This window comes from Pogona vitticeps, chromosome 5, assembly GCF_051106095.1.
Source record: "Pogona vitticeps strain Pit_001003342236 chromosome 5, PviZW2.1, whole genome shotgun sequence".
NCBI lineage: Eukaryota > Metazoa > Chordata > Lepidosauria > Squamata > Agamidae > Pogona > Pogona vitticeps.
The window spans coordinates 44149999-44164893 of record NC_135787.1 but is presented as its reverse complement, the minus strand read 5'-3'; the positions used below and the strand labels follow the sequence as shown (position 1 = coordinate 44164893).

The 14895-nt window shown below is 37.1% G+C and overlaps 1 protein-coding gene across 4 annotated transcripts in view; it reads left to right on the top strand.

Moving 5' to 3' along the window:
• The window catches only part of LRBA (LPS responsive beige-like anchor protein), a 456729-nt gene that overhangs the window by 233557 nt on the left and 208277 nt on the right, over nucleotides 1-14895 (top strand). For all 4 annotated transcript variants that reach the window (XM_078394767.1, XM_078394766.1, XM_078394768.1 and 1 more), the window contains exon 37: nucleotides 5675-5799. In XM_078394767.1, coding sequence (XP_078250893.1) covers nucleotides 5675-5799 — 125 coding nt within the window. The remainder of the gene's footprint in view (nucleotides 1-5674; nucleotides 5800-14895) is intronic.

Genomic DNA, 14895 nt, shown 5'->3' with positions numbered 1-14895 from the left:
CCCATTTTGTTAATGCATGTCTTGTGCTATAAGTGTGACACATCTGTAAAAGAACTTTACATTTCTCAGTTCTTCGGGCACATATATACACATGTAAGTTCTTGTATGTATGATCAAGGATGCTTGGTCATAACCATCCTTTGTCATGTTTGTTTCCCAGTCTGCACTTCTCCATCTATTTTGCTAGGATGGACACCATAGAACAGTGGTCCCCAACCTTGGGCCTCCAGATGTTCTTGGACTTCAACTCCCAGAAATTCTGGCCAGCAGAGGTGGTGGTGAAGGCTTCTGGGAGTTGTTGTCCAAGAACATCTGGAGGCCCAAGGTTGGGGACTACTGCCATAGAATATTCAACAGTAAGAATATTCAGCACTGAGGGAGGCATAAAGCCTGGATATCGCTGGCAGGAAACACAACAGTTCGGCTTCACCCTCCTGCTCACAAGTGCTATGCTTGAAACAGACCACCTATCTATTTTATAGGCTGTTGGTAAAAGAACTTGGAACATATGTTCTGTGCTACTCTAACATCCAGTTTTCCCTAGACACGATTCATGCTTTCAAACAAAGTTGAGTGTAACATTTTAAGAGCGCCTATTGGGTGTTCCCCATAACTGAATATGTTATGAGGATAATTAATAGTCTAAGCTTCTAAAACTGTCAGTCAGGCACTTTCCTCAGTGGCACAAAACTTACACTCATGACCAGGCATAAGCAAACATTTTACCTGCATGATGTATTTAACCTCCAGCCTAGGAAACAAGAGATGTTTTTCTTTTGAACAGGCATCTTGTGAAATGAGCTCCAGACTGGTCTCCTGTTTTCATTACAGCATGTGGTTTATTAAAGCTACTGCACTGTACTTTCTGTCTGGTTTTCTATTTTGCAAAATTACCCTTCATGTAGATAGCTAGTTTCTTTCTTTCTTTCTTTCTTTCTTTCTTTCTTTCTTTCTTTCTTTCTTTCTTTCTTTCTTTCTTTCTTTCTTTCTTTCTTTCTTTCTTTCTTTCTTTCTTTCTTTCTTTCTTTCTTTCTTTCTTTCTTTCTTTCTTTCTTTCTTTCTTTCTTTCCTTCTTTCCTTCTTTCCTTCCCTTTAAGCTACTTTTATAGCAGAAAAATGACTCCTTTTAAGCCTATACTGACTTCCATGAAATATTTGTTTGGATCACTCCTCATGAAAGCCATAACATTGGGGATTGCTTTTAGATGTTTTGCATGACTCTAAATAAATGGTGGCCTAATGCATAGAACCACTTCTAGACTGTGAAAGCTGTATTTTTGTTGTCCATTCTCATACATTCCATTTTCCCCCTGGAGTGCTACAGCAGTTGTCACTTTCTGGTATTTTAATGAAAACTAATTCCACAAGAAACTATTATTTCAGTATTGTATGAGTTACTAGTGATAAATTTTCAGCTATCACATAATTTACATACTGCTTTATCTAACCATTTTGGAACACTGAAGTTGCTCTCTCTCTTATATTCGCACATATAATAAGAGAGAGAGCAACTTCAGTGTTCCAAAATCAGGAACGTGAATCTATGCAAATTAATGTGTATTATCAGCAGCTACATTTGGCAGTAAGCCAGATGTCAGGACGGACTACTCCCACAAGGATCTATCCAAAGTTATTTTTGGATCACTTCCCTGAGAATCCCTGCTCTCCAGTACAAATGGTGGCTACACAAAAGGCACCATTAACTGAGTTTTATCTCTGTGTTGTTCTCTCTTATCAGAAACAACTGACTCCCATTGCTCTGTCTTTTCAATAATAATTAACATTTCCTTATTTTCTAAGGATCGATTATAAATATTTCTTGAGCTGATTTCAACTTTGCTTCTGTTGTGCATTCATTGTTTCACTGTTTTTGTTGGCTTTGATTCAGAGATGTCTTTTACAGACATACATGGATTTTCTTTTGCACTTCACAACCACACCCATTTCTCCCACATTTTCTTCTTCCCTCAGCCATCCATGCCCCATCACATTCCACTCCAGGAAAATATCACAACCCCTGGGATAGCCGGGGGACAAGGAGCTGTCATGAAAGGAGGAGGATGAACATTCAATTTTACAAGCAATGTTCTCTTCCAACCTTTCTCTATTCAACCCAACAGATTTTGATTTGTTGTTGAAAGTGGTGGTGTTGATTTGTTTTATATGAGTAAACAGCCATGGAATAGTAATGTTAGAGGGGTGAGGTATGCATTCCTAAATAAATAAACACTATATTAGACTAAATGCAGAAGTATTGATCCAATTTCTGTCTCTGTCTCTGTCATAGCTCACACTCTGTCTTGAATAACACCCTACCCTTTCTTGTCTCTGATAAATGTCTATTCACTGTCTTCCTTCTAGAATTTTTCCCTACCTTCTTGGAAGCAAGTGGCTCCCCCTATTTTGTGTTTGTGCACTCTTGTGTGCCCTGCTTCAGCTTAACAAGCAGGGCATCAGAAATGTTGAGTTGGGTCTGATCTGAGTATAATGGCACAGTTAAATGAAAAGTAGATGGGAGATGATATTGGTAAATAAGTTATTAAAATGCTTTGCCTCCTCCTTGAAGAAATAAGTACTGTATGTGTGCAGGCAGGTCAAATGCAGCCTGTGTGATCTCTTGTTGGTCTCTGTAAGGAGAGGACAGGGGATGCTTTCAGTGGTGGCACCTCTGTACTCTTGCCTACGCCTGTAAAACTGCAGAGCATTTTGCCTTGGCTTACTCAGTATTTTGTCTTCACTAGCTGTAAACATAGATGGAAGGCGCAGGTGAATGACAAGTCACCTGTAGTTGACAGATGTTGCCAGGCATTGGCCATTGCTGTATTGGAATGTACTTAGCATTGGGGAACTTCAGACTTATTAATAACAATACATTAGCCCTGTCAGTATCTTGTATCTGAATATCTGATCCACTTTTGGTAATATTTTGGTAAATGTAATAGCTTTGTCAAAATTTGAAAAAAGAGTTTATAGCCACGCCTTCAGCTGAGTAAAGGGCAATACCATTGTCTAACACTAAAATACTTGAGCACCTTTGATTTTAATGCATCACATTCAGTTGAACAATACAGGTTAAATTCTGTTGTGGCTCACAGAGCTGGAAAAAAAGAGAGTATGTATCTCCATACAGCTACAAATACAGTAAAAAGATGTAGAGTTTGTCTCTTGTAGTTTTCCTTTAAAAAATAGATTTCCTTTTCAGAACAATAGCTAGCCTGCCAGTGAATTCACAGTATGCATGTTTTGACATCTAATAAATTTTGAAAATGAAAGTCTGCATTTTTATTCATACAATACTGAAACTCTGTGTCGAGAAACAGATTTTCCTCCTGATGCAAATGTCCTCAAACACATCCTGTGCTTTTGTGTCATTATACACTGACTAATCAAGGCAAATGCAAGGCATATGGCAGTGAACTTGGAAAGAAAAGAGACACCATTAGAAAGTTATTTTCACCCCACCTCCCCACATTCTTTTGTGACTTGCTCCTCCATTTTGTCTAATTTTACTAACATTAACATTATTGCCTTGCATGTTGTAATTTTAGCCACAAGAATGGCATCACTTAATTTCATCAAAAGTGCAGAAAGACAAATGGATGACATTAATAATGTACCATCTTTACATAATACTGTAGTGCAGAGTACTGGCAGGATGGATGGCAAAAGCAGTTAACAAATTTTAGAAGCTTCCATTAGCTTTTTCATTGTCATATGTTTGTGGCACTGGATACAATAAGCTTTGCAATACAGTCTAGGGAACTAATTACTTGTGCCGATTGCCATACTGATGAATAGACTCTCATTGTATCATTCCCCTAAAGATGCAGAGCAGTTTGTGATTCACGATTCAGTTCTAGTTGATATTTGATAGTGATTTTAACAGATAAATGAAGGAAGGCAGAATGATGAAGTGGCTATCCATGCTCCATGACTATCAAATGCATACACATAGACAGCTGTTTTCTGCCTTTTTTGTAATCTCTAATGGAGAATTTTAAGTTATTAATCATGCTTTGAGCAAATGTAGCTGCTTCTTATACATATAACTGTCCCACAAGAATCCTAAAGAATTATTTGCAAAATAAAGTCTGTTAACCCTATTTTTGTTTTTAGAATACATGGTGCATGGATAATAAAAATGTGGTTATTTACATTAGAAACAGTATTAAAAGATTACAGAATAGCAGCAGTCGCAGGTAGAAGAGGATGAAGTAACTTCAAGAATTAATGCCTCAGTCAGATTTATTAATGAAAATTCAAATTTAACCATTTTCATACAAGGTTTTATTATCTAACATGGATTTAAAAACAAGACCAAAAAAGTAGAGTGGTATACTAAGCATGTTGTTAATTTGCTCTCTAATAACGAACATTGTTCCAAAAGTAAATCCTTTAAGAAAGGAGCCACTAATATTGTGTGTTTATAAGTATTTGTAGTGTATAAATTAATCAAAACTGTTAATTTGTCATAACTGACAGATATGCAATGATTATTAGCTGATGAGAAAGGAATTAAATTATAGTTCATCATTTTCACCTACTATTGTTGGAGTCACCGTGCTTTTATAAGTAGCACATGAAGCTATCCTGGTTGCAGATATCTAGTCACGGTGTAATTTTTGTAGGCTTTATTAGTTTCCATATAATAAAATTTATTTACATATCAAGGTATGAATGTGTACTCAAATTGGCTGCTTTTTCAGGTTTTTTAATGGTTAATATGCAGTTTTACAGCACCCTCACTCATGATCATCTAACAAGATAGAGGCTGGCGTTTATATATAGCCATATTAAAAAGATCTATGCATATTTGAATAAAACAATGTGGAAAATAATAAAAGCGAGAGAGCCTTTTCCTAAATTTAAATGTTAAAAAAGTGTGTATACCATAACCTGCAGCCCTTAATTAAATGCAAAAATGCAGCTACATAAAACAGAAATCCAATCTGATTTGTTTGAAAATAGATTGTTATTTCACTCTCCTGGAATGGTTTATTTAAAAACAGGAAATGGAAATGAAATGTATTTTCTTATGTTGGTCTAAGCCTCAGGGGTGAAATGTAATGAATATTTTAAGAGATTATTTTAATTAAATTCCAGCACATCTAAACAGAGTAATATTTTATTATCACATACATAATCATGTAACAGAAGTATTCATTAAAGTTAACACTTTCTTGACCAAGAATTTGTGGTATGATTTACTGACCTTGTGCAAAAAGGAACAAATTAGGAAGAAAAATGAAGAGGGACAGACTTTGATTAATATAGGTAATGCTATACCATATTTATAATAGCCTTTTCCCTATTCTGGTTTATAAATGCAGTCACTGAGAAAGGTGCCCTGCTGAGGCTGAAATGAGGCTGAAATCGGAGCACATGCCACTAGAGTGTGGGGAAACTGATCACACTGTCAGCAATTCATTTCAAAATGATGTATTTAGTGCTCATTTCACCTTCCAAGAAAAAAAAAGGGAAAGGAGTTCCTCAGACTGGAAGGTGATATTGTTATTTTCAAGGACATACCTAAGTTAAAGATTGCAGAAAGTGGTTTAGGGTGCTATTTAAAAAGAAAAAGAAAGAGGAAACAAGGAAAGCTTTATGCAGAAATTCAGTGCTACCATGCTGTTTGATAATTGCTAACACATGTGGTTCCTCTGTTTCATTGTAGTCGTCCTCGTGAGTTCTGGCGCCTTGACTACTGGGAAGATGACTTGCGGCGCCGGCGACGATTTGTGCGTAACCCCCTCGGATCGACACATCCTGAAGCGACATTAAAAGCAGCCATAGACCATGGTCAGTGTAAAATCAGCTTCTTGCCAGTAGCAGCAGGTACAGTACATGGCAATGAAGCATATTGCTTCATTTGTCTGAGAGAATATGAGGTCTCACATTCAGAGGTCTTTTCATTGCATTTCAGACCCATGCATTTCAAGACCTAATTGTATCTTAATAGCATCGCTCTGTGCACAAGTCCTTTACGCTGAGGTTTGAACTTAAGAGCACTGTGAGACAAAGGTTTAATATTCCTTTATTCCCTGGATATGGGTTTGTGACAGATTACCTTATATGAGTTATAGCAGTATGGGGCAAGGTTCATTTTCCTAAGGGAAATCTCTACTAATTATTGTAATTAGCTTCAAGTTAGAAGTGATATAGTTTTACCTATATTTTCAGGGACCCCTTTAATTCTTTTACATCTCAGGGTATTTTTTTTAAGTTAAGGAAGTGATGCAAGAAAAAAGCAAGGTATTCCTGAGATGTGAGGAGTAAATTGTAAGAATATAAATGTATGTGCTCATATATTTGTATTTGTATCATATCTAATCAGAGAAAATGTGGAATTTATTTACAATACAGAACTGTGTTTTACCTTTTGGAACTTGTAAAAGCAATTTGAACTAAACAAACAATGTCATTATATATCCATGATATTTCAAAAATTTAGTTTTCCCAATGCATTTAGGCTTTCTTGTGGGCTTATAAACCAAACAGATAATACCAAATATTAGTTTAAAACTGAAAGGAGTTTTGCTTTATAACAAAATATTAGATAACTTTGGAAGTTAGTCTTTTGAGACAGAGTGCACGGATCTAGCCTGCTTGTTTCCATTTTAATTCACTGTCTCTGTTCATCTCAAAAGTTAAACAGTTAATTTAAACAGAAATATGTTGTGGGTCTGTAGAACAACAGCATAAATTGAAAACTTTGTCCTGGGCAAAACATCTTAACCTCTTGCACCCATTCTTAAAAAGCCATTTCTGAAGAACAGCGTCTCTAATATGTCAGCTGCTATGATGCCATATGTGACAGAAGTCCTTCAGAATAAATGGCCAGACAAAGAAGAGTCAATAAAGTGATCTTAATGCAACAGTGGTTCTTCATACTCTCATCTTTTGCTAATGGAGATACAGGGAAATTGAATGTAGATTTAATTAGAATTAATTGGATTCCTTTTATATTTTTGTGTTGCATTTACACAAAGGATTTTGTAACTGCTGTGATTACACAAAGGATGTCAAGACTGCAGATTGTCTTGTACCACTATATTTAGCTTTCATAAAGCTTGACACTGTCATTTGTATTCTTTCCTAAGTTTGGACTGTGACGTGCTGTCTCTTCACGGTTTTTTCATCAGCAATGTCTCATCTAGAGTTAATGTGTGGAATAAAACTGGAAAGTCTATCTTTCTAAGAACTGCTAATATTTTACCCATTTTAATATTCAGTTACCTCCTTTATTCTTACGTTGCAGTGCAGTCTAGAAAACTATTGTAGTGGTTTCTTGAATAGTAGTAAGATGTTTTGAAGCATTCAAACAGTTTTAAAGACAAATTTAACTGCTGACTGCCATAATTGTATGCAGAAAAATAGCACTTTTATGCTGCAGATTTTAGTAGAGATATGTTTTTACAAACATATATATTACATTTTGTAGGATGATGCAGGTCACATATAAAACAAAACAAAACTGTATATTGTTTTCACTGACGTGTAATTAAGTCAATGAAATACAGGTAAAAATATATTCAGTTCAGTAATTTACACCAGAAATTGTTGAGGAATAATGTCGTGAAGACCAAATAGTTGAACAATGTTGTATTTTCATCTAAACAGCCACTATTAATATTAACATAGTCTTTCGAACTGAAGGAAATAAAGAACACTTGTGTGTTAAATATTTCTGCCCTAAGATTTGATCCTCCCCTTTCCCGTAAGCTTGAATACCAACTTGCTAAGTTGTTACAACACTAGAATAACAAATATTACAGTTATGCTGCTGAGATCTGAATCCAACAAGCTACTTAAATGAACCCAGGGACATTGCTTACATTCAGCAGGGTATTAAAAAAACCCACATTTTTTTTTCAATTGTATATCTTCATTCTACATTTGAAAGGTGTCTTTGGGATTCAGTTTCAGCCATTGTTTGTCATCCAGTATGTTCTGGGAAGTGAATTGAAATGACCCTTAGTCGTCAGAAGCAGTTACATGGTTCTGTGGACGGTTGCCAGCAAATCTAAATAGTAGCACTGCTGTACAGTTAAAGAAATATTTGCTAAATGTTTTAATGAGTTTTTATTTACTGAATTGATTTATTTATTCATTAAATGGACATACGAGTTAAAAACAATGGCCCTAGAAAAAAGTGTATGCCCATGTTTTAGAGTGCACTTCCTCTACTGTGAAAGAGATAAGAGCAATCTAAGACGATTGATGGTTGCTTTCTGCAATTTTATAAGTACTTATTTTTTTAAATAATGGTTACAAATACAAACTTGATTAGAGGCACCTTCTCAAGGAAGTACCTTCTTGGTTATGTTTTTAGTTTTTAAACTGTTTAATTAAATGAACACTGAATCCTTTCCAAATTGGCATTCTGACCTCACCCAGCACATTGTTGTTGTTTTGACCTACATGCCATCCCATAGTACTAAACACTCTCTGGGTGGTTTACAGCATAATTATGCAAATAGCATCCTCCCCCAATGAGCTGGGTACCCATGGAAGCCTAAGTCAACCTTGAACTAGCTACCTGAACCTGTCAAGACTGAAATCGGGTCATGAACAGAGGCTAGACTGCAGTACTGCAGTTTAACCACTGTCCAACTATATACTGCATTTGCACTGTAATATGGCCTGAAACTGAAGGATCTCAGTGCTTAATTATTTTTCAGTAATGAAAGTAATTAAGCTATTTCTTTCTACAATTCCTGTAAGTGTATAGAATGCATGAGCAGGTAAAGGTAAAGGCAAAGGGTCCCCTTGACAATTTTTGTCCAGTTGTGTTCGACTCTAGGGGGCAGTGCTCATCCCCTTTTCCAAGCCATAGAGCCAGCATTTGTCTGAAGACAATCTTCCATGGTCACATGGCCAGTGCGACTTAGACACGGAACACTGTTACCTTCCCACCGAGGTATTAATCTACTCACATTTGCATGCTTTCGAATCGCTAAGTTGGTGGGAGCTGGGACAAGTGACGGGCGCTCACTCCCTCACGTGGATTTGATCTTACAGCTGAAGATCTACAGACGTTACAGCACAGAAGCTTCTGTGGTTTAACCTGCAGCGCCACCACGTCCCTGCATGCATGAGCAACCTATTTGTAAATAGATTTTGTTGCTATTTCCATGATTGTGGTGTCCATGAGCTTTCTTAACTCTAAAGCTTTGTACACAGGGATTTGTGTAGAAAACTGGCATGAAATTACTACAGTGGTGCCTCGCTTAACGAGTGCACCATATAGCGATGTTTCCGTATAGCGATCCCTTTTTCGGGATCGCTATACGGAAACATACCCGATCGTCGCAATGGGGAAAACCCGCATTGCGAAGATCGGGTATTGCGGCGGCCATTTTGGAGCCGCCGAACAGCTGATCGGCGGTTCCAAAATGGCCGCCGGAAGCCCGGAAATGGCTGCCGGCAGCCGTTTTCGCGCCCTGCCCTCGCTTAGCGAAGGCGCGAAAATGGCTGCCGGCAATTGGAATCCTCGCTGAACGGGTAAGTAACACAGGTATTGGAACGCATTAAACGAAGTTTAATGCGTTTCAATACATTTCCCCTACCCGTTTAGCGACAATTTCGCATAGCGAGGGTTAATCCGGAACGGATTAACCTCGCTATGCAGGGCACCACTGTATTTGAAATTCAGAATCTGTTCAGACTGATGCTTTGGCAGTCATCTACAACAAGGATGATTGATGAAACTGGCACTCTTTTGCCTTTGATCTTTAAAAATTGCATGGAAATTTTTTTCAAGAGGGCATTTTTGGTCAAGGCCATGAAGAGAGTATAGGGTAACATAGAACTGATATGTAAATGATTTTTTTTCTAATAAATGAGCATTAAACCTTATACAAATATGATTTGAATGAGATAGGTAGCTAGATTTTGAATCTATATTCCTGCACTTGAGGATGTTACTTGAATTCTCAGTGGAATTGTTCTTCTGTCCTGTGGTTAGTTTTTAATAATTAATTGCATTCTATTTCAATTATATACACTCCATTCAACAATCTATTTATGTCAAAGCAATTGGATTCAAGCCAGTTCAGACCTATTTTGTTCAGTGGCAAACTACATGACTTTAATTCCAAGTGTCTCAGTTGCACTGAGATATGACTCAGTTTGATGGAATTTCCTGATGGGAATATTTTCTTTTGTAATGAAAGAGAGAGAGAGTAGGTGTTTCTAAATAATAAATTCTGCTTACTTCAGTGGGTTGTTAAAATCCAGTGTCACTTGGAAATCTAGAGTGTAGATACAACTGGTAATAAGAGATCATTAGAGACGACTTTAAAAACAAAAACAAAACAAAAACTTTTTGCCACAGTTGTTGTACGTCTTACTACTGCAACCATTCTGGATTATAATGTTATTCACCATATAGAAATGAGTAACTGAGACAGAATATGATATAATTGCAGTCCTGCTTCCAAATTATGCAATGGATTTTTCATTGAACCTCCACTGTGAAAAGGCCCCAGTAGATCCCAGTCAAAACAATGAAGTCTGATAATGCTTACAGTTGGAAGAAGCAGTGGGGATCCAAAAGCAATTGCAGACCACGAGACAGTATAGAAAGGCCTAGAGAGCAAAAATCAACTCTCTCTCAGCCTCATTTATGTATTTCAGTAGCCTTCTCTTCAAGGAATTGATTTGATTTGAAGGAGAGCCTCTGGAGGAGAGGTGGCAGAGTAAATACCTGAAGACTAATGTTCTCTGTTCAGACAATCAATATCAGCCCCATGACTATTCTCGGGGCTATCTTCTAGTTAAAAACATTTTTTAAAATTCTGACAATTTAATTGCGCTTCCCAAGCACACATTAAAGTGCTTGGGAAAAAGGTCTGTATGAGATTTTTCAAAGGGGCGCGCGGGGAGGAACATCCAGAATGGCTATTTGTAAAAGTTGATCTGAAAATGTGACTGCTCTGACTTTGGTCTTTTGTTTTTGTTTTGTTTTCGGAGTTACTGGTGAGACTTGCCTCTATAGAACCAGAAGTCTTTGTTTTCAATTTTAGTGATGTGCGTCTTATTGTGCATAATGCAAATATAGTCTAATAACTGTCTATCCCCACCACCACCTAAAATACTCATTATGAAACATTCTTTAATGGTCAATATAACCAGCAACACAAGATTTCAAACTACTGTAGTTATGTTCCAAGGACAGAACTTGAATCCTTGAGACAGGCAGAAGATTTGGATATCATCATGAAAGCAAATTGTTTCTTATGTGTTATTACTTTATTTTTACTACCAGTGAATGTGAGGGATATCTGTGAGATTTGCTGTATCATAATGGTAAAATAGCTGGCTGGATAGCTCATCAAGTTAGGCATCTGACTGCAGACCCGTAGGCTGGGAGTTTGATACCCCACTGTGCCTCCCACGGAAACAGCCTATATATTCTTAGGCAAGCTGCACAGTCCCAGGATGGCCCCAGTAGAAGAGAATGGCAAACCACTTCTGAGTACTATTTTCCTAGAACACCCTGGAAAAATTCACCATAAGTCAGAATTGACTTGATGGCAGATTTTTAAAAAAAGCTGAAATAATGTAGCTTACTTTAGAAACTACATACCTTTGCTTCAGCAGATGAGGGCCACCATTGTGCCCACACCTTAAAGTGTCTTGGGCTATCTATAATAAAAATATTGCTTCTTTAAAATATGTAGATCTCCTGAATCCCAGCATATTCACAACCTCTTTGTTTTGTTTCTTTCATCTGCACGATATATTACTGCGCTTCCCTGCTTCTGCCCCTATATAAAACATCTCATTCTCAGAATACATACAGCTCAGGTGCAGTACCTTGCTTCAATACTGCCTGTTCCTGACTCATTTCCAGACCTGTCTTGACAACTCCTAGATTTTTGCCACATGAATCCCATTAGCCACTTTTCCTAAATGTGACCTAACTGCTTAGAGATGTCTTAAGCCTAATTTCCCAGACAGTACTGTTTGTCTTGTTGCACTCCTTGACAAGCAAACTAGTTGTGCATGAAATGGTTGGCTTCTCCACAGTTTGCTGTACTGCTGTCCTCATATAACACTGAGGGAAAGACATTCCTAAAATCAATAATATATTATAGTACCAATAGGGAGAGATTTTTGATAATTGAAGACTTCCTCCTGCTGTCCTGCAGTTCCCACATCTTCCACTAGGCTTTAGTCCCAGGTGGGCAACATTGCTGGGCTTGGAGGCCAAATTGTAGCCTCTAGACCCTTCTTTAGACAATACCAAGGTCCAGAATACCTTAAAATGGCCATTTTGGGAAAACAAAACAAAACAGATAGGCAATGTCTAAATAGACACATTTCTGGTTTTAATTTTGTTGTTGTTTGGAGGATGGGGAGGCACGGTCTCTAATGCCCGAATCACTCCTACAAGGGCCTTCTGGAAGCAGAAAAACACTTTCCACATATTTTTTAAAAAATTGAATTAGATTGTTCCACGGTGGCCTTGGTGGCCACATGCAGTCTGAGGGTTGCACTTTGCCCACCCTGTTATGTCTGACAACACAAGATGCATCTATCGATCAAAACTAAGAGCTTTAGATCTATCAATACCCTGCTGGGAGATTATGTTGTGATTCCATATACACTGCTTTAAGAATTCCATAGTAAATGTAAGAAAGTAATAAAAGGAACCCATTGAAGCAGTGGCACTCCCCAGCAACACTGTTAATATTTCTCACTTGTTTTAAGGCCATAATATCTAGTAATTAGTTATTGTCCTCACCTATGAATACTGTACCTGTGCAGAGCCTCTTCAGAATATTCTAATTTTGAATAGGTTTTGCCAGCAGCTCTGACCCCACACATTCACCATGCATTTTAAATACACCTCATCTCCTCTCTGTTCTTTTCTGCCCGTTGCAACCAAAATAAAAAATTATCAGTAGCATTAATGTTTAGATCTTTCCGGAGTTTTTTTATTTTATTTCTCACCATTTTGTAGCATTAGCTGCTTTATGCATAAGTATATAAAATTGTTTCTTCTCTCGTATGGTTTCAAAGGATCTTTTCCCCAAAAAAGTACCTTTTCTGAATGTAAAATTGTATCCAGTGATAGACATTCTCAATGTTTATATTGCCTTGAGGTGGAATGTTTGATGCAGACATGCTGGATTTTCAACCCCCCCCCCCGCAAAAAGGAGCCTTGTAACAGAGAACAAGATTCATCTTTCTATTGGAAAGCATCATTTAAGGCAATTGCCCTGGCAGCCCAGAATTGGCCCCTCTACTCAGTTATTGTTGCACATATTTCTGTCTAAAGCCCTTAGATTAATGCCATTAACTATAACCACAGTGTATATGCTAGCCTCCAAATTGGTACCAACAGTTTCAGAACTGAGGACTAAACTAAAGATTTGATTCCATCTGACATCAGTAATGCGCCACTGATGCCCAGACATTCTTCTTTGAAACCATGAGTACATGTTGTTCGTTGGGCATAAGCAAAAAATGGTAAGAACTGCTTCCAGTAATTAGTTTACATACAGGCTGATCAGTGTAGGCTATGGAAAATAAAAATGAAAAGTGGCCTCATATATCTACATGTGAAATGTGACTTACTCCATCATTGGTTTGTTTCTTAAACAATTATAATTATTTTTACCATTCAATTTAATATTTAAATTGCTTCCATGCAATATATACATTTTTTTTTAAAAAAAACCTCCCTTAAAATGACAGTTTCTCTCAACACTGTGCACACGTAAGCATCTACAATTTAATTCTGGGGCGAGCTTTGTTCAGCACCTCAGTTTGTAGAAGTCCATCCCATCAGCTCAACTATTTCCTATCCAAACACCAGGTGTCAGTCATGTGCTCATCTGTCACTACTTTTCTGTCTTAACTGCCAGAATTAATTTCCAAAATTATGTTGGGAAGCGAAAGAGCTGTCATTCAGAACCTGTTTTGACCTATAAATCAACTAGTCACCACTGTACTCTCTTGGGCTGACTTGTGTATCAAAATCTGTAGGTTCAAAAGTAGTGTCTCTTGAGAGTGAGTACTTCAATAGAAATATTTTAGGCTTTCCAGATATCTATCCAGAATTATATATGACAGTCTAATACTATTGCCAGTAGAACTTCCAGGCTGCCAAATAATGAGATAGGTTGTTGACAAACAACATTATTGTGTCAGTAGATTGCTATCTGCATGTAATGGGAACAATTATGTTGTGTAACTTGGTGCAGCATATCCTATAGATCATTTAAGTAGGAGAAATCACCTTCCTTTTAGGCTCTCAGGCTCCCTTGAGCTCCCTTTAGCTCTTTGGGAAGCCTTTGGGAGCTTTCGTGTGTGTTTTTGTATGTGTGTGAAGCCTTTAACAGTAAAAAAAAAAAAAAAAAAAAAAACCACTGCCAGATCACAGTCACTAGGATTAGGGCTATACATAACCAAAATATGGTTCCAAACTTCACAAGGAGATCTTAACATGGTGGTTTTATATCTTAAGCAGCACATTCTATGGTTTAAAATCTGAAGTCTTTCTGTTCACTGAAAGGAAAATTGGGATTCCAGTGAACTGCTTCCCTCTGAAGTCAAAGTTCCCTCAACAATCAGGAATGAATTTTTGGGCTTTACATGAGTTACAAAGTGAATTGAGATGTCTTTACTGCAAGGATGTGATTTTTGCTCCTTTAGAACTGTATTTAATTGTTTCACATACCTGTATAAGCAAAATTTATTTTATTAAACAGTTTTTGTTAATTTCTTTTATAGAGGGTTAGGTTAGCTTCTAAAAGGGAAAAGGTCAGTATTTCTTTATGTAAAAACACAAAAATGCACAAAAATGTGTTGCCATGTAATACAGTATATTACCTGAGCAAATGTTTTCACACTTGTGTCCACATATATATCAATTACTGCAAA